The sequence below is a fragment of the Eulemur rufifrons genome, chromosome 5 (assembly GCF_041146395.1).
Source record: "Eulemur rufifrons isolate Redbay chromosome 5, OSU_ERuf_1, whole genome shotgun sequence".
In the NCBI taxonomy this organism is placed as follows: Eukaryota; Metazoa; Chordata; class Mammalia; order Primates; family Lemuridae; genus Eulemur; species Eulemur rufifrons.
The window spans coordinates 45,164,496-45,189,871 of NC_090987.1; the positions used below are offsets into that span (position 1 = coordinate 45,164,496).

A 25,376-nucleotide genomic window follows, 5' to 3' on the forward strand; every position below is an offset into this window, starting at 1 on the left:
ATTTTTAACTAAGCCTTCTGTCAAGGCTGAGTATATGCGTGATCTGAAAATGCTACCCTCGAAAGCGCAACCGTCATGGTATTTTGTGAAATGGCACGCTGTAACTGACGTCAGACCCAAGATGTCTCATTATATAAAATAAAAGCTTGATCAAAAGAAGGCATGGGGGTGAGGAAACTGAGATCAAGAATGAAAACGTCCCCAAAAAGAGGTTTACTTTTTGTTGTCAGATCAGCTTCCCACTTAGAAGAGTGCCTGGAGGAACGCAGGTATAAGGCAAACCTTGTTCAAAAATTCAGTTGGAAGAAACTCTCCGGCTCTCCATTTGTATGTGCTTAGCACTGTCCTACCACCAGATTTTAAAACTATCTCAAAACAATCATCTGTTGGTTATTTAAAACCCTCCATGTTCGTCATTGTTTTGCTTGAAGATCTCTTTAAGCAAAGGAAAATAAAAGAGGCTTTCTATATAACGATTCTCTCCGGCCTAAATACTTGCGATGTATTTGTCAAATAAAAGAAAGGGAAAAATGGAAAATAGGGACAGTGGATCTGTTATCACCTGATAACTCCTGAGAGGGTCAGGCATGTTGCCATACTCATTTTAGCGCCAGTTGGACAGGTGCTAATATCTTTGATGGCTGTCATACAGGAGCCTTGGTTACGAGTCTCAACAAAATATCCTTGAATTGAATGTGCCCCAGAAGGAACTGCTTTCCTTGAGCAAGTGGAGTGTTACGGTCACTCCCTGGTGACTGACCCAAGCTAAGTAACAAAAGCACGAGAGGTCTCACTAACAGTTATTTTTTATGGAGTCTTGTTTTTGGTCAAATGAAGGCCATAGGCTTGTGAGTCAGATGGTTTTCTTTCTGCAAACAATTATCTTGAAAAACATGAAAAAAGGAAAAAAGAAAGAAAAAGAGAAGGAGAGGGAATTCTGAAAGACAGAAGGAAAGAGGGAAGGAGGGAGGGAGAATGGGAAGGAAGGAAGAAAGAAAGGGAGGTAGGGAGGAGGCCTATTAGGAATTAAGCCAAGTTTCAGGCTTTTGAAATTTGAAACGCACCAATGCCACACCTGTACAACTCAGGTGTATGCAAGGGACTGTTTGGCTAGCTCATGGTATTGTTAACTTGCCAAGGAAAGAGATTATTTGCCAAGTGCAACAGCAAGGGTGGGTACTGGGCTACATGGTACTCCAAGGAAACTGTGAGGATGGGGATTGATCCAAAGCTCTGGGTTGGCAAGAAGGGGTGTTTTGATTGCCAAAGGCCTTTCCAAGTCTGTGGTCCCTAAACTGGCTGTCAGAAGATGCTGTCTCAATTTTTACTTTCTGTGTTAACATCCTGCTTGGTTGAAAAGGCACAAATCACTACAAGCCCAAATGTTTACATATTTAAGTCACTTGTGATCAAAAGTGATCTTTTATACTAGTTGACGCTGTGCTAAAAGAGCAAACAATGCCACCTTTCCACCGGCTTGCTCCACCAGTTATGGGGCTGTGAGCTTTAATGTGTGAAGCAAGGAAGATTCTAAAATCTCAGAATGAGGTCATTTATGGAAATGCAAATGGAAACAGAGGCAGTATTTGGTGAAAAAAGAAAAGTATAAGAATTCTATTCACGGAGGCATTTGTTTCTAGAAATGGGGAGTGGCTCTCACAATCTGTTAACGGTGCTTTCCTCCAACACCTCTGGCTCAGCCTGCGCACATGCAGATCTGCTGGAATGGCAAGTGTCATTCACAGGCACATTTTGATGCCAGCATTTCTCCCCGCTTAGCATCAAGTATATCCTGGAGGTCTGAGCATTGTGCATAATGTATAAAAGGTGTACTAGGAGAGAAGGAGGTGGCTCCACCAGCTGGAGATCAGGAAGAGCAGAAGCTTTTATGCAAATTATCAAAATATCCGTCTGCTCCCATTCCCATCCCACCCACATAGATGCAAAGATCCTGGCTCTCCCTTTGGGCACACACACCTCCAAACACAAAGCCTGCTCTAGAACGTCACTGTTAGCCGACTTTCCCTGTCTAACAAAAACAAAATGACAAGGGTAGGGAAGTTGATGAGGCAGAAAAAGAGGCCACAAAGTGGTTTGTCACCCATTTATTCTAGGAAAAGTTTTCTCTTCTAATTCCCTGGATGTGGAAGGCAAATAGTTCTTGTAGCGACACCGGCTCCCACCTGGACGATCTCTAGGTAAAGATCCCAGACAGTTAAGAAATAGTTTACAAAGATATAGATGGAAATAGTAAATAAGCATACACCAGAAAAATAACACTCTGGAGTTCTCTTTCCAGAAGATTGTTGTGAGACCAGCAGCTTCTTTCTATGCAACCACTAATGACAGATGTCCATTTGTCAAGTTGACACTGTTGATAAGGAACCAAGAAGTACACAATCGAAGTCTCTACCTCCCCTTAACACTTTCAGTTATGAAGATGGGAGATGATTGCTTTATAAATTGTTACAAATACATCATTAAAATCTCACCTTAGGGAAGGTAGCTGAATTGTGATGGAGGCAGGAGGCCAGACCCTGTACTGCACACTTACCCACACTTACTCTTGTTTCTGAAGTAGAGATTATGACAGCGATATAGCTACCTGGGAAATACAGCAATAGCAGAAAGGCAAGACCTGGGACATTGGTCCCAAACTTCAACTAAGAGTTTCCTTCTATATCCAACACCACTCTGAAATTGAGGAAACGCTGTTGAATCAGAGAACTTACACTAAAAATGGTTATTGATGTTAATAGTAGCCAACTCTCAAATTTTAGATAGATAGAAAGGTTAAGTGACTTTCAATCTGGATCTCTTTCCAAGAACTCTCTCTTTTCCCCAGAGCTCCAGTATTTTTCTAGTGACCCTGCAAGCCAGAGGGAGTGCTAAGTAACAGGGCTTGCCCCGTTTATGGACCAAATAAAGCCTATATGGACGACTTCTGCTTCTGCCCAACATGGAGTAAGAAGGACTAAATTTACTCTACCCTCCCAAACAACTAAAAAACTGGCAAAATAAATGAAACAACTGTTTTCAAGACATTTAATATCAGACAGTGAAGGACAGTGATCCCTGGGATATGGGAATAAATGCGGCCTATGATTGCCCCTTTCACTGATTGCAGAAAGTTTCCAGGGAGGGTCCCCACACAGAGTCAGCTGTCTCCCCGACCTGAAGAGACTTTACTGGGTGTCCCGAGGGGCAATGCAGCTGGAGTTTGCAGGGCCGAGTATGGAAGAGGAAGAACCGCACAGAGAGAACATCAGATCTGCACAGGGTCCCAGTAGAGTATTCACCTAAGTACTGTTCAGTGCAGGGAGTGAGAAACCTACCCAAGACTGGAGTACCTTTATTCCTCTTTGAAAGAAAAAGCTATCAACCTACAGTGTTATATGTAGCAAACATATCTTTTAAAAATGAAAACAAAATAATGACTTTTTAAGATAGACTTAAGCTGAAAGAATTCATCACCAACAGACATATACTATAAGAAAGGTTAAAAGAAGTGCTTCGGCTGGGTGCAGTGGCTCACGCCTGTAATCCTAGCACTCTGGGAAGCCGAGGCGGGAGGATCGCTTGAGGTTAGGAGTCGGAGACCAGCCTGAGCAAGAGCAAGATCCCGGTCTCTACCAAAAATAGAAAAAATTAGCCAGGGTGGTGGCATGTGCCTGTAGTCCCAGCTACTCAGCTATTCTGCACAGGCTGAGGCAGGAGGATGGCTTGAACCCAGGAGTTTGAGGGTGCAGTGAGCCATGATAACGTCACTACGCACTACTGGGCCAACAGAGTGAGACTCAGTCTCAAAAACAAACAAACAAAAAAACACAAGTGCTTCAAGGAGAAGGAAAATGAATCTATTGAAATAAAAAAAAAATAGGAGGAAAATGATGCTAGAAGGAAATTTGGATCTACACAAAGGAATGAAGAATATTGGGAATTTTAACTTCATGGATAAATAAGACCTTTTATTCTTATGATTTAAATTTCTTTAAAGATAATTGACTGCCTAAAGCAAAAATAATAACAATATATTACGGGGCTTATATGTAGAAGTATTATGTTTGATAACAAAAGCACAAAGCCTAGGAGTGGTGAAATGAAAGCATACTATCATGAGATTTTTATATGTGAAATTACATAATTTTACTTGAAGATTGATTATTGTAAGTTAAAGATATATGCTATCATCCCTATAGCAACCACTAAAAAATACAATAAAGAGTTACAGCTAATAAGCCAATAAAGAAAATGAAATGGAATCATACATATAAATTTGTCAGATTCTGACAGATTTAGGTTGAGAAATTTAGAATTTCACGGTAAGGTAAAATAAATTCACCACACCACAAGTAAATTAGACCTGGGTTTTAGTCATAGCCCTGTAAATATCTAAACTAGGGAACAGATCAAGTGACAAAAAATTATATAACACCACCAGCTTGAAATGTGTCACAGGGGATCTGTGAAACTAAAAAGAAAAAGAAAAAATGGACATGCCAACATTTTGAAAAGAATCAAATAGTCTTTTAACAGTGACTGGTATATGATTATTGAAATAATGAGTTCTATTCCTCACTCCTGTTTTCATTCATTAAAAAAAAAGCCTCTCACAAGTTTTCACTGTCAACAATTATCTCGCTCTGATGCTGTTCTGTGTCCATTCAGTTGATTTCATGGCGAGTAACCAGAGCCTGAACAGGCTGCAGATTCACAGATCTTTAACTCAAACATTATTGTTGCAACTTCTCCATTTAACCAGAAGCCTCTATCAGGATTGGTCATCTTTCAACTTCCTTAGTCATCAGTTTCCCAATTGCTATTTTTTCCTCTCACCCCAGCATTTTGATTTGTTTTAGTCAACATAATGTTAAAAAGTTATTCTATTGATATAGTATCCACAATTCAATACATTTTGGCCTCCATTAAATTCTGTTTTGTGTATATACATCAATAGACCCATTTTGATTTCACCAGTAAAAAAAAGAAATGGAATCATAGAAAGACAATCCAAAAGAAGGCAGAAAAAGAAAAATAGGACAAAGAGGAGATACAAATAAAAAATAAATACAAGATGGCATACTTAAACCCAAGCATATCAACAGTCACATTAAGTATAAATGGTCTGTCTAATCACCCCAGTTAAAAGGAAGAGGTTATAAGACTGGAATGAAAAGCAAGAGTTGGGGACAGGTAAATTCATACCCAATGGGTATAATGTACACTGTCTTGCTGATGGGCACACTTATAACTTTGACTCAAATGGCACAAAAGCAATTGATGTAACCAAAACATTTGTACCCCTGCAATACTCTGAAATAAAAAAATAAGAAAATAAAAAGCAAGACTCAAATGTACTGTCTACAAAAAACCCACATTAAATACAGAGACACAAATAGTTTAAAAGTAAAAGAATGAAAAAAAGATACACCATGCTAATCCTAATGAAAAGAAAGCTGGATTGGTTGTCTTAATATCAGACAAGGTGGATTTCAGAACAAAAAGTAGTACCAGGGAGGATGCAGGTTGTTTCATAATGATAAAAGAGGTCCATTCACCAAGAGGACATAACAATCCAAAACATTTATGCATCTAATAAAAGAGTTTCAAAATACATGAAGCAAATACTAATAGAACTATTCAGAGAGATACACAAATTCACAATTACAGTCATATATTTCAACATCACTTTCTTGATAATTGATAGAACATGTAGACAGAAAATAAGAGAGACTATAGAAGAACTCAGCAACTAACCTGATCTAATTGGTATTTACAGAACACTCCACTAAAAAATAACAGAATACACATTTTTTGAAGTACACACATAGCATTTAGCAACATAGACTGTATTTTAGGCCATCAAACAAATTTCTATGAATTTTAAAGGATTCAAGACAATGTATCTTTTCTGACCACAATGGAATTAAATAGAAATCAATTGTTAAAAGATATTTGGAAAATCTCAAAATATCTGGGAACTAGATAACATACTCTAAGTAGCCCATGCACTAAAGAAAAAATTGAAAGGGAAAATAGAAAGTATTTTGAACTGAATGAAAAAAGAAACACAATATATCAAAATTTATGGGATTTAGTTAAAGCAATTCTTAGAGGGAAAGTATCTAAACATCAATAGTAGAAAAGAATAGTAGAAAAGGTCCCAAATCAATGCTCAGCTTCCATCTTAAACTAAAAATATTAAAGGAAAGATTTTGTTATCAATTAACCATTTTCTTATGCCTTGCTATTGACATATTCCTGCTCTTTCTATGTTTAGTGGCTGAAAATGTTTGCATTTGTACATTTGACTAATGGTGTAATTTTTTGTTTCTATGTTATTTGACATGTAATGTATTGAAATGTATTTTATTAAATTTGCACTGGATTAAAAAAAGAAACTAAAAATAGAAGAACAAATGCAACCCATGATAAACAGAATAAAGGAAATGATAAATGCGAAAATCAATGAAATAGAAAACAGAAAAACTACAGAGAATAATCAGTGAAATCAAAAGCAGATTACTTTAAAAAATAAAACTGATAATCCTCTAGTCACACTGATAAGGAAAAAAAAGAGAGAGAGAGAAGACACATATTACCAATATCAGAAATAAGAGAGGTGACAGCACTAGAGATTCTATAGATATTAAAATGATATTAGGGGAAGATTAGGACCAACTTTATATCAATATACTGGATAGCTTAGATAAAATAAACAAATTCATCGAAAGGCACAAATTATCAAACCCTAGCAAGAAGGAATCAATGGCCTGAATTAGCCCTATATCTGTTTTTTTTTTGGGGGGGGGGTTGTTTTTTTTTTTGAGACAGAGTCTCACTCTGTTGCCCGGGCTAGAGTGCCATGGCGTCAGCCTAGCTCACAGCAACCTCAAACTCCTGGGCTCAAGCAATCCTACTGCCTCAGCCTCCCAAGTAGCTGGGACTACAGGCATGCGCCACCATGCCCAGCTAATTTTTTTTATATATATTTTTTTAGTTGTCCATATAATTTCTTTCTATTTTTAGTAGAGACGGGGTCTCACTCTTGCTCAGGCTGGTCTCAAACTACTGGCCTTCAGCCATCCACCCGCCTTGGCCTCCCAGAGCGCTAGGATTACAGGCGTGAGCCACCGTGCCCAGCCTTATATCTGTTAAAGAGACAGAATTTGTATTTAAAAGCTTTCCCAGAAGGTAAATTCCAGATCCAAATTGCTTCACTGGTGACTTCAATGAAACATTAATTTTAAAAAAATACCAATTTTATAAAAAATCATCCAGAAAAGTTAAAAGCATAAAATACTTCCTATTACATGGGGGTAGCATTATTCCAATATGAAAAACACAAAGACATTACAAGAAAACTACAGAACGATATCCCTCATGAATATAGACACAAAAATTCTTAGCCACATTTTAGTCAATCAAATCCAATAACATATAAAATGGATTGTACATGATGACAAAATTGGGTTTATCCCAGAAATACAAGATTGGATTAGCATTTAGAAACATTGTGAGATAATCAGATATCCACATGCAAAGGAATGAAGTTGGTCCCTTACCTCACAAAATATATTTATATAAAAATTATTTCAAAATGGATCAAAGGCCTTAAGAGATAAAACTGTAATATTCTTAGAAGAAAATATAGGGGCAAATCCTGATGACCCTGAATTTGGCAATGATTTCTTAAGTATGACACTGAAAGCACAAACAACAATAACAACAAAATAAGCCAGACTACCATAAGGCCCAACTGTTCCACTCCTAGGTTTTTATCTAAAAGAAATGAGGCCGGGCGCAGCGGCTCATGCCCATAATCCTAGCACTCTGGGAGGCCAAAGTGGGAGGATTGCTTGAGATCAGGAGTTTGAGACCAGCCTGAGCAAGAGTGAGACCCTGTCTCTACTAAAAATAGTAAAAATTATCTGGGTGTGGTGGTGCATGCCTGTAGTCCCAGCTACTCAGGAGGCTGAGGCAAGAGGATCCCTTGAGCCCAGGAGTTTGAGGTTGCTATGAGCTAAGCTGACGCCACAGCACTCTAGCCCAGGCGACAGAGTGAGACTCTGTCTCAAAAAAAAGAAAGAAAGAAAGAAAGAAGAGCATGGGTGAGAAGGAGGGACTGGCTGCTGACTGTAAAGCAGCCTAAGGAAGTGTTTGGGGGTGATAGACATGTTCTTTATCTTTATGGTGGTGATAGTTTCACCTCATTTACATATATAGTAGACAAATATATTCCAAAACTTCTCAAATTGTACACTTTAAATATATGCAGTTTATTAGATGTCAACGAACTTTATAATAAAGTGCTTAACACAAACAAAAAAGTATATGATGTGATTTGACGATAGTTAACTGTGCCCTTAAGTATCTTCTTCAGTGCAAAGTAGTGCAGATTTTTTTCAGGGGCCCTATGCTTAAAGGATATCAGGAACGTTAAAAAAAATTGGATTTTTAGACTCAGTATTCCATTTCAGGAAATTTTATCAAGGTTATATATGCACAGCTTTAAAATACCAAATGCTTTTATAAGGCTAGCTATGAAAAATAGAAATATCTAGTCCACTTTGCAGCAGTTTTCTGCTCCAGAGGCAGCCACTTTTAAACACTATTTCTAGGTGGGTGTGGTGGCACACACTTGTAATCCCAGCTCCTCAGGAGGCTGAGGCATGAAGGCATCTTGAGGGCTGGAGTTCAAGGCCAGCCTGGGCAACATAGCGAGACCTTATCTCAAAAATAAATAGATAAATAAAATTTTAAAAAGTTAAACATTATTTCTAAATAACAAAAATCATTCCTTTTCCATTTTTTTTTTTTTTTTTTTTTAGTTTTTGTCCTTAGGGAAGATAAAGATTTAGATTTCTCTCACCTCACCAAGACCCCTACTTTTCATTCCTCATTCATTCTCTCTCTCTCTCTCTCTCTCACACACACACACGCACACACACACACACACACACACACACAGGTGTTTCTTGTCTGTCCCTGTATTTTTCCATTCTTCTGATGCGGTTGCATTATAAATTTGGATAAATATTGAGAACTTGCTTTTTATGATCAAGAAATTCACAGCAGACCATGTGCTATAGGCTGAATTGTGGGCCCCTTCCCCAGACTTTTGTGTTGAAGTCCTCACACCCAGTACCTCAAGGTGTGACTGTATTTGGAGGCAGGGCCTTTAAGCCAGTGATTAAGTTAAAATGAGGCCCAAAGGGTGGGCACTAATCCAATATAACTGGTGTCCTAATAAAAAGAGGAGATTAGGACACAGACATGCACAGAGGGAGGACCATGCGAGGACACAGGGAGAAGATGGACATTTGCAAACCAAGGAGAGAGACCTCACAGGAAACCAACCCCATGGACATCTGGAACCAGAATCATACCTCTAGCCTCCAGAATGGTGAGAAAATAAATTTCTGTTGTTTAAACCATAAATCTATGGTATTTTTAAAATGGTAGCCTGAACTAAGACACCATTTTATATTTCTATTTCCTACATATTTTTTTCTTTTAAAAAATTTGCTTAGGCCAGGCACGGTGGCTCACACCTGTAATCCTAGCACTCTGGGAGGCCAAGGTGGGAGGATCGCTTGAGATCAGGAGTTCGAGATCAGCCTGAGCAAAAGTGAGACCCTGTCTCTATTAAAAATAGGAAAAAAATTAAAAAAAATTAGCCGAGCATTGTGGCACATGCCTGTAGTCCCAGTTACTCGGGAAGCTGAGGCAGGAGGATCACTTGAGCCCAGGAGTTTGAGGTTGCTGTGAGCTAGGCTGATGCCACAGCACTCTAGCCCACGTAACAGAGTGAGAGACTCTGTCTCAAAAAAAAATTTTTTTTTCCTTAATTTTTCTGCACTTAGCATTATTGTAAAGGGTCCTAAGGAAGTGTTTGGGGGTGATGGAAATGTTCTTTATCTTTATGGTGGTGATAATTTCACCTCATTTACATATATATGCCAAAACTTATCAAACTGGAGACTTTAAATATATGCAGTTTATTGTATGTCAATGAAAACCTTCAAAGTTCCTGCAGATGTGTAAAGCCCCTCTCCAGGCCCCAAAACACGTTTGGTATTCCGTCAGTCTTCCTGAGTCCGCCTTTCACAGAGCTTCTCACCTGTTCCCCAGCACCTGGCCACTCCTCACACCTGCCACATCTGCGGTCTGGAGACTTCCTTCCCTTCCCCACCATCCCAAGGCTCCCCTTCTCTCTTTCTGGGGTCGGATCAATTGTTTCCTGGATTCTACATTTTCTTCTTTCTTTGCTTTCCCCTTTTATGCTTTTTTTCTAGAAAATTCTTCAGATTTATCTTCTAACTCCTCTGTTGGGTTTTCAGTTCTGCTAGGAGGTTTTTAGTTTCTAAGAGCACTTTTCTTTCTCTACCCCTTCTCTCTCCCCACTTGCCAGGTGCATAAGAGGATGCTCCGTGAGAGATCTTAACAACTTCCGCATCCCTCATGGCGCAGCCTTTACTCACCCTTCCTCTCTCTTCTCTCAGAAAAGAACTTTTTAATTTTCTGAGTGTTCCTTAAAAATTTCAGTTCTAGTTTTCTGGCTCCGGAGTCTGCTGATCCTTGGCTGTCTGCTCACACTGCGAGGCGAGGCGAGCTAACAGCCAGGTTACAAAAGTCTGTGCTTTCTTTAGGGAAGGGCTTATCCACTCTAATCCTCACTGTAGGGTGAGCCGGCTGGGCTTTTATCTTGCAAATCCCTGATGTCAGCATCTTTGGGACTTTGGGCTCAGGCTGGTCAATTCTCCACAATAGACTCTTCCAGATTCCCGCCTAAAGGATGGAGGGGATGTGCCTGGAGACCAGGATCCTGGGCGCTGGGCAAGGGCGGGCTCAGGACAGGCGCCATGACATTCTGTTTGTAGATTTTCACTTCCCCTCCTATTTCAGTATAGCCACCTGCCCTCAACTGTGCTGGCATCTTCCAGACCGGAGACCCTCAGTTTTAGCTTCTGAAGAAGAGAAACCTCCAGTCTCTGCCAGAGTAGGGAAGGACTGCCACTTGGTTCTGCAGATTCAAGGAGTTTTTAGCTCCATCTTCATTCCCACTTTCAGAGCACCCACTACTACCAACCCCCATGCCTTTTGCAGGTTCTGAAATTTCAACAGAATTACGTCTTGGATTTCTGCACTGCTGGCGTTAGATTCAGCTTTCTCTGGTCTGCCGAGTCAGTTACAGCTTTGCCTATCTGCCTTCTAGCTTGCTACATCTTGCTGTTGTTTTTCTCTCTCCTGTTCTCTTCCTCCTTGGGAGTTTATGCCAAAACAAACAAAAATTCCTTGTATTGTCATTTAGTTCCACCAGAAAGCCTCAAAGACAGATGTGTGTACTTTGTCACTATTTTTAATTAGAAGTCAATCTAGAAATAATGTCGATACTCCAGCCGAGGCAGAAAGGAGCTGCAGATGATGGCTCATCCAGACTTAAATACTGTGCAGCCATTGAAAGAGGTATTTGCTAAGAATTTTTAATAAGGAGAAAACTTTTGTAATAACGTTAGTTGATTTTTAAAATGTGACAAGATTGTTTACATAAGATGATTTCACCAACTTTTAAAATGTTTAAGGAAAAAGCGTGGGTAAAAATATACTCATTTATTAGTTCACGGTTCATGGATAGGATTATGGGGGACTTTATTTCTGTAATTTATAAATTTTTACAATGTATAAATATATCTTAATTTTCTCATCATGAATTGGATTATTCAATAATATACAATTACTGTAGAAAAGTTAGACAATATGTAAAAAGAAGATACATACACACATGCACTGTTTTTAATTACTCCAAAGTCCATCAAAGAGTTATAAACTGTTAACATGTTGCCGTATGTTTTCCTCCAAGTAAATTTACACACTGCTTTTATAATGAAAACAGTGATATTCCTCTTTGTGTGCACTGTTAGAATCTTAGAGTCAATAGTGGGCTAATACAAGGAAGGCTAGTTTGGAGTCACTGTTAAAATACAATTGTTACCTGGAAGGAAATGGGAGATCCCTGGGAGCCTCTTAGCTTTCTCACCTAAGTCAACAGAAAGGATTGGTTTACTAGGTTTGCTAATTATCAGCCTGAAAGACAAGAGGACCTCATACAAATTCCTGGGGAGCATCAAAAGGATGAGAGAGAATGAGGACAGCACGCTGGAGACATCCCCGTGGAGAGCGCTGGCCCAGGTGTGCTGCCAAGATTTGCCCGCCTTGCTTAGGATCAGTCCTGCATATCAGCAAACACATGCCCTGTGTGTCCTGTAGATCATGCCACTAGCTGACCTGTAAGCAGGAATTCGGGGGAACATAGCTAATGTTTGATGAGGATGACTGGTTTCTTCATTGGCATCAGAGGAGCAGTCTCCCTTCAAAATGACATATGCATTCATTATCCCTGGCTTGCTTCTGGAGTGGCATTTAAACTAGTGAACCTTAGACAGCATTCCTCTGCGCATGGTCCCCATCACGAGGTAGCCCAAGAATGGACAAGGCACATTTTTGATCCATGGCATTTTGAGGATGTCCTGGTTACCTGCAAATGTACCAGGAAGATTTTGATTCTTCTTCTTAAAGCAGATCGGTTACCTGTTGTGTTTTGTTTTTTACTAATGGGTTATTAACTTCTTCCTTTTGTTTTGATTTGGAACACTGAAGAGCATCCTATATTTATAAGTTTACTCCTTAATAGATAAATCAGTTAGGTGGACCTTGCTGGGTTAGTTTTGGTTCCAAAACTATGACAGGTTCAAAGTCTCTTGCCTCTTACAAGGAAGGTCTTTTAATCTTCTTGTCTTTTACTATCTCTTTCTCTGGCTCTATTTTCTTTCTTTTTCTCACTTTTTGTTAGGTTGCTGTCTTTTATCAGTCTCTTTATTTGAAGAAGGAAGAGATGGATTGTTACTGGCCATTTAGTGTGAAAATAGCAGTCTCATCTTTATCACTAGATAACTAAAAAAGAAAAAAATCCCCCAGCCACCATTAAGTTATCTCATCTGCCCAGTTTTGCTTTTTAAGATCCTATCTAAATGAATTACAACCAGCAAAATTATAAAAAAAAATTATAGTTAGAGGCAGAAGATATTGGTAATCTCTTCCTGTTTGACAATGCATTTCTTTTGAGGAGGTTGAAAACAATCATTAACATCAGTTTAAATGCTTATTTACTTTACAGTGGTTAACTATGAAGTGATCTTTGAGGAAGGGTATGTTCTAGAAAGTTAAGCACTGAAATTAGCCTGCCCGCTCTTTTGAGGATGAGTTTTAAATAAAGTACCCAGTTTACTGAGGAGCTGACCATCCTACAAACTTCAATAATTCAATAAATATTCAACTTTTAAAAAACATGATAAAAGTGGCTTATTTGAAGTTTAGGAGTTGCTATTAGGTAGGTCCAAACGATGCAATATTTAGCATTCTTTTGGAAACAGAATTTGGATAGACAGATTGCTTGCAGGGGAAATGTTTGAAGTAAAACAAAAGACTGAAATGACTTTCTCCTGTTTTGGAAGAAAAGGCGGTATAATTGCTTTCTTGAAACCTCAATGTGTAGAGCGATTCTATTAGAATACTTAATAGACTGGGAAAAAGTTAGAGCATCCTACATGTCAAATATTGTTGTAAAAGTTTTACATATATTAAATAACACACCCCAGGACAACACACTGAGGTTAATGCTAGTGTCTGCTCTCCTCCACCCCCTCCTTTAAATTAATAAATTTTATTGTTTAGAACAGTTTTAGTTTCACAGCAAAATTGAGCAAAATGTACAGAGTTCTCACATCCCACTCCACCCAACCCCAGGCACAGCCTCCCCACTAATCACATCCCCACCAGAGTGGAACATTCAATGCAATCCACGAACCTGCGTTGACACATCATTATCACCCAAGGTCCATAGTTTACATTAGGGTTCACTCTTGGTGTTGTACATTCTATTGGTTTGGAGAAATGTCTAATGACATGTATCCACCATTGAAATATCATACAGAATAGTTCCACTGCTCTAAACATCCTCTATGCTCCACCTATTCGTCCCTCCCTCTCCCCAACTCCTGCCAACCTGATCTTTTTATTATCTTTCCAGTTTTGTCTTTTCTAGGATGTCATATAGTTGGAATCATACAATATGGAGTTGTTTATTTTTTTCAGATTGGCTTGTTTCACTTAGTAATGTGCATTTAAGTTTCCTCCATGTCTTTTTGTGGCTTGAGAACTTATTTCTTTTTAGCACTGATTAATACCCTATTATCTGTATGTACCATAGTTTATTCATCCATTCACCTACTTGAAGGATATCTTGGTTGCTTTCAAGTTTTGGTAATCATGAATAAAACTGCTATTAATATCCATATGCAGGTTTTTAAGTGGACATAAGTTTTCAATTAATTTGGATAAATTCCAAGGAGCCCAATTGCTGGATTGTATCATAGGAGTATATTAAATTTTATAAGACACTATCAAACTGTCTTCTCAAGTGGCTGAACCATTTTGCATTCCCACCAGCAGTGAATGAGAGTTACTGTTATTCCAGATCCGCACCAGAATTTGGTGCTATCAGTGCTTTGGATTTTGGCCATTCTAAGAGGTGTCTAGTGGTATCTCATTCTTGTTTTAATTGGCAATTTCCTAATGACATGTGATGTTGAACATCTTTTAATATGCTTACTTGCCATCTGTATATCAACATTGGTAAGGTGTCTATTCGAGTCGTTTGCTCATTTTTAAATCAGGTTGTTTGCTTTCTAGTTGTTGAGTCTTCAGAGTTCTTTTATGTCTTGGATAACAGTTCTTTATCAGATGTGTCTTTTGTAAATATTTTCTTCCAATGTGTGGCTCGTCTTCTCATTCTCTTGCCATTGTCTTTCACAGAGTAGTTGTTTTTAATTTTAATAAAGTCCAACTTATCGATTATTTCTTTCATGGATCACATCTTTTGTGCCGTATAGAAAAAGTCATTGCCACATCCAAAGTGACCTATAATTTCCCCATATTATTTTCTAAGAGTTCCATAGTTTTGTGTTTTATATTTAGGTCTAATGGTCCACTTTGAGTTAGTTTTTGCAAAGGGTATAAGATCTGTGTCTAGATTCATTTTTTTTTGCATGTGGATATCCACTTGTTCTAGTATCACTGGTTGAAAAGACTATCTTTTCGGCATTGTATTGCATTTGCTCCTTTGTCAAAGATCAGTTGACTATATCTATGTGGGTCTATTTCTGGGCTTTCTATTCAGTTCCATTGACCTATTTGTCTATTTTTTTCACCAGTACCACATTGTCTTGATTACTGTAGTTCTACAGTAAGTCTTGAAGTCAGATAGTGTCAGACTTCTGGCTTTGTTCTTCTGCTTTGATATTGAGTTGGTTATTCTAAATCTTTTGTCTCTCCACATAAACTTTAGAATCAGTTTGTTTGTATCCAAAAAACAACTTGCTGGGATTTTCACTGGGTTTATGTTGACTCCACAGATAAAGTTGAGAAGAACTGACATCTTGAAAATATTGAGTCTTCCTATTCATAAATATGGAATATCTCTCTATTTAGTTCTTTGACAGCTTTCATCAGAATTTTGTACCCATATACTTCTTGCATATATTTTGTTAGATTTATACTTGTGTTTAATTTTTGAGATGCTAATGTAAATGGTAATATATTTTTAATTTCAAATTCTACTTGCTCATTGCTGGCATATAGGAAAATGATTGAATTTTATAAATTAAATTTATATTCTATAACTTGCTATAATTGCTTATTAGTTTCAGGAATTTTTGTTGATTCTTTTGGATTTTCTACATAGATGATCTTGTCATGTGTGAACAAAGACAGTTTTATTTCTTCCTCTCCAATCTGTATATCTTTTACCTTCTTTTCTTGTCTTATTGCATTAGCTAGGTCTTCCAATATGATGTTAAAAAGGAGGAGTGAGAGAAGACAGGCTGCCTTGTTCTTGTTCTTAGCAAGAAAGCTATGAGTTTTCCCATCATTAAGTATGATATTGGCCAGGCGAAGTGACTCATGCCTGTAATCCTAGCACTTTGGGAGGCCGAGGCTGGAGGATCACTTGATCTCAGGAGTCTGAGCAAGAGCGAGACCCCGTCTCTATCAAAAATAGAAAAATTTATCTGGGCATGATGGCGTGTGACTGTAGTCCCAACTACTTGGGAGGCTGAGGCAGGAGGATCACTTCAGCCCAGGAATTTGAGGTTGCAATGAGCTATGATGACGCCACTGCACTCTACCCAGGTGGGGTGACAGAGCAAGACTCTGTCTCAAAAAAAAAAAAAAAAAAAAAGTTAGCTATAGATTTTTTGTAAATGCTCTTTACCAAGTTGAAGAAGTTCTAGTCCTACTTTGCTGAGAGTTTTTATTACTAGTGGGGGTTGGATTTTGTCAAATGCTTTTTCTGCATCTATTAATGGGTTCGTGTGATTTTTCTTCTTCAGCCTGTTCATGTGGTGGACTACATTAATTGATTTTTGAATGTTGAACAAGCTTTACATACCTGAGATAAATCCCAATTGGTTGTGCTGTATAATTTATTTTATACATTGCTAGATTCAATTTGCTAATATTTTGTTGAGAAGTTTTGCATCCTCATCTTATGTTTAGCATCTTATGTTCATGAGAGATATTGGCGTGTGGTTTTTTTTAATAATGTCTTTCGTTTGGGTATTACGCTGGTCTTGTAGAATGAGTTAGGAAGTGTTCACTCTGCTTCTATCTTCTGGAAGAGATCATAGAGATACCCAAATGTATAATTTCCTCCTTAAATGTTTGGTAGAATTCACTAGTGAACCCATCTAGGCTTGATGCTTTCTGTTTTGGAAGATTATTAATTATGGATTTGATTTCTTATTTATATATATATATATATGTATAGGCTATTCAGATCATTTATTTCTTCTAGTATGAATTTTGGCAGATTGTGTCTTTCAAAAAATTGGTTCATTTCATCTAGGTTATCAAATCTGTAGGCACAGAATTGTTCATAATATTCCTTTATTATTCTTTTAATGTCCATGGGATCTAGAGTGTTGTCCCTTCTTTCATGTCTGATATTAGTAATTTGTATTTTCATTCTTTTCTTAGCATGTCTAGAGGCTTATTTTATTAATTTTTTCAAATAGTAAGGTTTAGGTTTTGTTGATTTTCTCTATTGATTTACAGTTTGCAATTTCACTGATTTCTGTTCTGATTTTTATTATTTCTTTTCTTCTATTTATTTTGGATTTAATTTGCTCTTCTTTTTCTAGTTTCCTATCTACAGTGGAAGCTTAGATAATTGACTTTAGATCTTTGTTCTTTGCTAATATATGGATTCAATGCTATAAATGGCCCTCTAAGCACTGCTTTTGCTGCATCCCATAAATTTTAATAAGTTGTATTTTCATTTTTGTTTAATTCAAAATATTATTTTTTTTTGAGATTTATTTGACCCCCTTGTAATTTACAAGTGTATTGTTCAATCTCTAAGTATTTTGGGAGTTTCCAGCTATCTTTCTGTCGTTGGTTTCTAGTTTAATTCCATTGTGGTCTGAGAGCAGGCATTTGTATAATTTATTTATTTATTTATTTTTTTTTTTGAGACAGAGTCTGGCTCTGTTGCCCGGGCTAGAGTGAGTGCCGTGGCGTCAGCCTAGCTCACAGCAACCTCAAACTCCTGGGCTTAAGCGATCCTCCTGCCTCAGCCTCCCAAGTAGCTGGGACTACAGGCATGTGCCACCACGCCCAGCTAAGTTTTTCTATATATATATTTTTAGTTGGCCAGATAATTTCTTTCTATTTTTTTTAGTAGAGACGAGGTCTCACTCTTGCTCAGGCTGGTCTCGAACTCCTTACCTCGAGCGATCCACCCGACCTCGGCCTCCCAGGGTGCTAGGATTACAGGCTTGAGCCACCACGTCCGGCCCATTTGTATAATTTATATTCTTTTAAATTTGTTAAGGTGAGTTTTATGCCCCAGAATGTAGTCTGCTCTCTAGGTGAATGTCTCATGTGAGCTTGAGAAGAATATATAATCTGCTGTTGCTGGCTAAAGTAGTCAGTCTATAGATATCAATTATATTCAGTTGATTGATAGTGCTATTGAGTTCAACTGTGTCCTTACTGATTTTCTGCCTTCTGGATCTATCCATTTTTGATAAAGAGGTGTTGAAGTCTCCAACTATACTGGTAGATTCATCTTGTTCTCCTTGCAGTTCTATCAGTTCAAGAACTCACATATTTTGAAGCTCTGTTGTCAGGTGCATACATGTTAAAGATTTTTATGTTCTTCTTTGAGAATTTATCTCTTTATCATTATGTAGTACCTCTTTTTATCGCTAACTTCCCTTGCTCTGAAGTCTGCTATGTCTAAGACTAATATATCTACTCCCAGTTTCTTTTGATTAGTGTTAGACAGTATATCTTTGTCCATTCCTTTACTTTTTTTTTTTTTTTTTTTTTGGAGACAAGAGTCTCACTCTGTTGCCCAGGCTAGAGTGCCGTGGTGTCAGCCTAGCTCACAGCAACCTCAAACTCCTGGGCTCAGGCAATCCTCCTGCCTCAGCCTCCCGAGTAGGTGGGTCTACAGGCATGCCCAGCTAATTATTTCTATATATTTTTAGTTGTCCAGATAATTTCTTTCTATTTTTAGTAGAGACGGGGGGTTTCCGCTCTTGCTCAGGCTGGTCTTGAACTCCTGACCTCAAACAATCCTCCCACCTTGGCCTCCCAGAGTGCTAGGATTACAGGCCTGAGCCACCACGCCTGGCCCATCCCTTTACTTTTTAATCTATATGTGTCTTTACATTTAAAGTGGATTTCTTTTACACAACATATAGTTGAGTCTTGTTTTATGATCTACTTTAACAATCTCTGTTTTTTAATGGTGTATTTAGACCGCTGATTTTTTAAAATGACTCTTTATCTAGTTGGACTAATATCTACCAATTTGTTACTATTTCTATTTTTTTGCCCTTGTTATTTCTTCCTATTTTTGTTTTCCATGCTTTTTATGTTTTTAGTGATTTTTCATTGAATATTTATATGATTCCATTTTCTCTCCTTTCTTAGCATACCAATTTTACTTCTTTTTAAACTCTTTTTAGTGGTTGCTCTAGAATTTGCACTATACATTTACCACAAATCCAAGTCCACTTTCAAATAACACTATGCCACTTCACAGGTATTGTAAATACTTTATAGTAACTAGATATTTCTAATTCCTACCTCCTGTCACTTATATCATTGCTGTCATTCATTTCCCTTATACATAAGTAGACAGATGTACATATATTTGAATACATTATTGCCATTATTATTTTGAACAAACTGTTATCTGTTAGATCAATTAAAAATAAGAAAAATAAAAGGTTTTATTTTAGTTTCTAACCTATGTCATTTTCCTTCTCCCAGAAGAATTTTTGTTTTTCTTTTTAGGACACAATTAGAATTTGCTTTAAATATTACTTTGGAGAAGGGGAAACCACACTTCTACGTAAGGAAGAGAACATTTTTAGAGTCCGGAGTCTTTTATTTTTCACGCATCTTATGCCATGAATTCATAGGGACTAGGTCCAGCAGCTCAGGCTTCTTTCCATTGCTTCTCACAAAATGTGCTTCTCTGGGTGCAGCAGGCTGGTGCTTCAGTTGAACCCAGGTACCTTTCTCTTTGGCTTCCTTCTTTTTCTGATTGTTTTCCTTCACACATTTCAAGAAGCTATCTCAGTTCTTAGAGTCCTTAATATGCTCAATATGCACATTAATCCTCCTGGCAAGAATCTTGCCCTTAATTTGTTTGTTTACAACAATGCCAACAGCATGCTGGGTAACAGTGTAGACTCTGCCAGTGTTGCCATGGTGACATCTGTGGGGCATGCCTTTTTGAACAGTACCCATTCCCTTGATGTCTACAATATCACCTTTCTTGTAGAGTCTCATGTATGTGGCCAAAGGAACAACTCCATGTTCTCTTTCCCTTTGTGTTCATCATTTTGGCGAATTACTAGAAGATGGTGGCTCTGGCCAAAAGGAAGCTCAGAAGAACCTTTTAACATTTCTTGCAAGGCAAGTCAGCTGGCAACAAATACCCTTGGTTTTGTTTGAGAAAGTCTTTATTTCTCCTTCACTTTTTAAGAATAATTTCAAAAGGTACAGAATTTTGGGTTTGTTTTTGTTTTTCTCTCAACCCTTTAAGCACTTCACTTTTGCACGATTTTTGAGAAGTCTGACATCATTCTTATCCTTCCTCCTCTATAGGTAAGATGTTCTTTCCCTCTGGCTTCTTTCAAGATTTGTTTTTCAGTTTTTATTTTCTGAAGTTTGAGTATGACATGCTTAGGTCTAATTTTTTCCTTTTTCTTTCTTTCTTTCGTTTTTTTTTTTTTTTTTGCATTTATCCTGCTTGGTATTCTCTGAGCTTCCTGGATCTGTGGTATCTGGCATTAATTTGGGGACATTCTCAATCATTATTGCTTCAAATATTGCTTCTATTCCTTTCTCTCTCCTCTCCTTCTTCTTTATTTATTTACTTATTTATTTCTGAGACAGAGTATTGCTCTGTTGCATGGGCTAGAGTGCGGTGGCATCAGCCTAGCTCACAGCAACCTCAAACTCCTGGGCTCAAGCTATCCTCCTGCCCCAGCCTCCCAAGTAGCTGGGACTACAGGCAGGCACCACCATGCCCAGGTAATTTTTTTTCTATTTTTGGTTGCCAGGATAATTTTTTCTATTTTTAGTAGAGACAGGGTCTCACTCTTGGTCAGGCTGGCCTCAAACTCCTGACTTCAAGCCATCCTTCTGCCTCGGCCTCTCAGAGTGCAAGGATTATAGGTGTGAGCCACCATGCCCAGCCTCTCCGCCCCTTCTTGTATTCCCCTCACACATGATGTTACACCTTCTGTAGCTGTCCCATAGCTCTCAGCTAGTCTGTTCTGTTTTTCTCAGTATTTTTTCTTTTTCTTTTTCAGATTTGGAAATTTCTATTGTTACATCTTTAAGTTCAGAGATTGGTATCCAGTTTACTAATGTGCCCATCAAAGACATTCTTAATTTGTTACAGTGTTTTTGATTTCTTGCATTTCTTTTTGATTCTTTCTTAGACTTTTTATCTCTTTGCTAACATTATCCATCTGTTCTTGCATGTTATTCACTTCTTTCATTGGAGCCTTTAGCATATTAATGAGAGTTTAAAAATTTTTTTGGTCTGGTAATGACAACATTCCTGCCACATCTGACTCTGGTTCTGGTGCTTGTTCCAACTCTTTAAACTGTGTTTTTTACCCTTTAGTATGCCTTGTAATTTTTTTTTTTTTTAAGTAGACATGATGTACTGGGTAAAAGGAATTGTGGCAAATAGGCCTTTAGGAATGTACTGGTAAGTCTTTTGGTGACCTTTTCCTCTGGACTGTGAACTTCACCAGTGTTTCTCAGATCTTTTTCTACCTTATGTGGGATAAGACAGCTAAAGGGGGCTGGATTTGAGTATTTTCCTTTCCCCATATAGGTTAGCCTGTGCTAAAACCCCAGCAGGCAAAAGGTTCTGGTAAAATAGTTTCTGCTGAGTGCAGGCCTTGTGAAAAAGAACAGAATGCTCTGGCATGTTTCAAAATGGTTCTTTTTTCCTTCCCCTTGCTAGAAGCACAAGGGGATTTTTCTCTGCTATTCACTGTGAGGACCTGGTAGAGCTCCTGGTGGTAAAACTTACATAAGTGCTGGGCGTCCCTGTGACTGGTTCCCCTGGAGTTCCAGCCTCCAGTACTTCTTCAATTGCAGTTCAGCTTTTCCCACCCTGCACTGGTTCTTGAAGCGGTTTCTGCTTGTGGGTTTCTACTCTAGTAAGTTGTGATTCTCTGTGTCTGTCTGTCTGTCTGTTTCTCCAATTTTGCGGGGAGCAGTTTGCCCTGTGACCTCACTTCTCTGACAGGTATCAGAGGAGTTACTGGTTTCTCAGTTTATTCAGATGTTTACTTGTTAAAATAGAGTAGTGACTTCTAAGCTCCTTACTGGCCAGAGTGGAGACTGCCTATTACCTCCCTTTTACACATAAGGAAACAGAGGCACAAACATGTGTACTACAATAATTTGCTTAAGGCCCCTAGTTAGCAGGTGGCAGAGCCAGGGTTTGGTGTTCTGGTTCAGTAGTCTGTGCTCTTAACTCTTGCACCATTGAGAAAAGCAAACTAGCGGAAGACAGAGAAATATGTTTTCTTAATATGAAATCTTTCATGTCTACTAAATCTATACTTTCAAAAAATTTTCTAAAACATTTAATAAAGGAACATATGCCTAGCAAAGTTGATGTGAAAACAAAGATTACTAAAACTTGAAGTAAATACAGTAAGTAAACATTTTAGAGTAAAAGAAAAAAATCATTCCTAGACTTAACTTTCGTGCGTATTACATTTTAGTCCTTGTCTATCCGTGGATATTACGTGTTCAACTTTTTCACTTAACATTGTGTCCTGGAAATTTCCCCATATTTCTCTATCTTTTTTTTATAAATGACATTTAAGAGCTGTATAATAGTCTACCTAGGTGATATGCTATAAATTATAAAAGCTTGCTATTGTTGTTTGACATTTGATAATTCATGATTTTCTTTTACTATGATAGATCATGTTTCATGATTGTTTACCTTCTGCTAACTGATTTCATTCAACATGGCCCCATGAATGTGATCACTGGGTCAATGATTATGGATAGATATATAACTATTGTTGACTTTTGTTATATTAGTTTCCAGAAGGATTGTACCAATTTTCTGGGCTTTCAGCATTATATATATATACATATATATATATAATACATATGATATACACACGCACACACACACACATACTTCTTACATAAAAGTACAACGTCTATCAATACTAGGAGGTTCTAAAATAGGACCACCTCCATAAACTGATGTGTGACTTCTTTTCAGATTTTCAGTTTATGTTACATGTAGCCTTGCATATAGGAGGCATTTCATGGATATTTATTGAATGGATGAATGATGGAAGGATGAATGGATGATATTCAAATGATTCTTCCTAATTAACACACAGAAAGTTAGTGGCAAAATTGAGATATCCTGATTTACAATCTAGAGCTCTTTCTCCTACCACAACTTCAGTTTTACTTTATTCCGCCAACATTTATTGTATATTTAGTATGTACCAAGCACAGTGCTGGAAGCTGGGGGTACCACCATCAATAAAACATAATTCCACTCATCAAGGACCTCCCAGTTTGACTGAGAAACTCATATGCCTCTCTCCATCGAGTCCTCATTTATAAAACGCAAATGTTGATCCCAGATTCTGTGATTTTATGAAACCCGAAACTTTCTATTTCTAGATACCAGGACTGCAAAGTAAGCTTATTTTAAAGAGCAATCTAAAGGAACTGCCGATTCAGGATAATGATACGGAATATTCTCTCTTTTTTTCCTCCTTCATTTATTCATCCATTCATTCATCACCCATTGAACACATACTCAACACCAGACATTATTAAGTTCTGGAAATAAAAATAGAAACAAGGCAAATCCTCTTCTCATAAAAAGTCTATATTCTAAAATGGTAAATTTTTTTTTAAGGGGAGTAATTTGGCAACCCAAGAGTACTGCACACAGTGTCTATGTGTATGTGATGTGCACATAGTACTATTTTAGCTAAAACTTAAATGGAGTGGTCTCTGGTATTAAAGTATAGGAGAGAATCAGCTAATATTGATTCAAGCTTACCCTGTAAATGCTCCCAAAAGTTAGTGGAAAATATCACTCATTGAATTTTGCAGGTTTATCATGAGGAAAAATACTTTTACTATACATGCCAGCATTTGGACGAAAGAGAAGGAATGCACGGGGACTCACCACTTCTCTTCCTCTACTTGCACTCCCACGGACTGGAACTTACTGGGCGCTTTATTCTCCCCTGTTTTGTCAGGTTCATCAGCATCATCCACCTGAACAAATCATCAAATAAATAGTTACTCCATTTTCATCGCCTTGCTTGAAAAACAAATGTCACATTGTATCAGACACATCTGTGGTATTACTGGAATGTTCTGTGATTTGTAACTTCGTTTTCAATATTTGTCTATTTGATGGGCGCCATTCCTACCTTATAGGCACGCTCTTTGACTCTGCTGATCTTAGTAAAATGCAATTTTTTTCACTCCCAAGGTGGCTGATGAATGCCCATGATTTTTCCATAGATTTGCAAGCACATACTCACCTGTGAGCACTCTATCAGAGGGGAGTGCTACAAGGAAACATGTTCTTGGAAGTTTTGAATTTGAAGATAACAAAATACAAAAGAAGAAGGAAAATTCATTTACTGTAGTTACAATTGTTGATACTGGGAGCTGTAGATATCAACCTTATTAAGATAAATCATACAATATCTTTATTTTTCCCCTTACATTAAAGAATTGGCCTTGCATATCACTCTATAGTTTCTAAATAGCTATGTATATATTACAGCTCATATAAAAAATACGTCCATATATAACTGATAGCCTATGTGACAGGTTAGCTCCAACCCAAATTTGAAGTAAATTTTAGAACTATTCAAAGCAATTAGGTTTATTTTTTTTCTTCCATGTATTTAATAAATTATTGTTTCCTAAATATAAAAGCAATTTAATGTAAGTTATATACAATTAAATACAGAAATATATGATGTAGAAAATCTCCCAAGAATCACTGTCAATTCTTTGATGCATACTTGTCTGTCTTCTTTTATGTATATAAACATATATCATATATTTAGAGGTATATGTAAATGATTACTAATACTAAAATTATACAGATGAGATTATGCTATATATATTTTTCCTTCAAGTTGCTTTATTCATTCACACTGCTTTCTTTTGAACATTTTATCATCTTAGTAAAGGTAGCTATAACTCAATCTTTTTGTTGGCTACATGAATATTTCTTTTTTATTTTGAGACAGAGTCTCACTCTGTTGCCCAGGCTAGAGTGCCGTGGCGTCAGCCTAGCTCACAGCAACCTCAAACTCCTGGGCTCAAGCTATCCTCCTGCCTTAGCCTCCTGAGTACCTGGGACTACAGGCACGTGCCACCAAACCCACCCAATTTTTAAATTGTTTTGTAGAGAGTGGGATCTCACTCTTGCTCAGGCTGGTGTCGAACTCCTGACCTCAAGGAATCCTTCCTCCTTGGCCTCCCACAGTGCTAGGATTGCAGGTGTGAGCCACTGCGCCTGGCCCCTCTAAATACCTTCTTCAAGAAACCAACTTCAGCCGGGCGCAGTGGCTCACGCCTGTAAATCCTAACACTCTGGGAGGCCAAGGAGGGTGGATCTTTTGAGCTCAGGAGTTCAAGACCAGCTTGAGCAAAAGCGAGACCCCGTCTCTACTAAAAAACAGAAAGAAATT

The 25,376-nt window shown here is 37.8% G+C and overlaps 1 protein-coding gene across 17 annotated transcripts in view; it reads right to left on the bottom strand.

The window, feature by feature from the left end:
- DLGAP1 (DLG associated protein 1) overlaps positions 1-25,376 on the bottom strand; it is a 329,447-nt gene that overhangs the window by 37,805 nt on the left and 266,266 nt on the right. For all 17 annotated transcript variants that reach the window (XM_069468246.1, XM_069468237.1, XM_069468233.1 and 14 more), the window contains one exon: positions 23,846-23,937. In XM_069468246.1, coding sequence (XP_069324347.1) covers positions 23,846-23,937 — 92 coding nt within the window. The remainder of the gene's footprint in view (positions 1-23,845; positions 23,938-25,376) is intronic.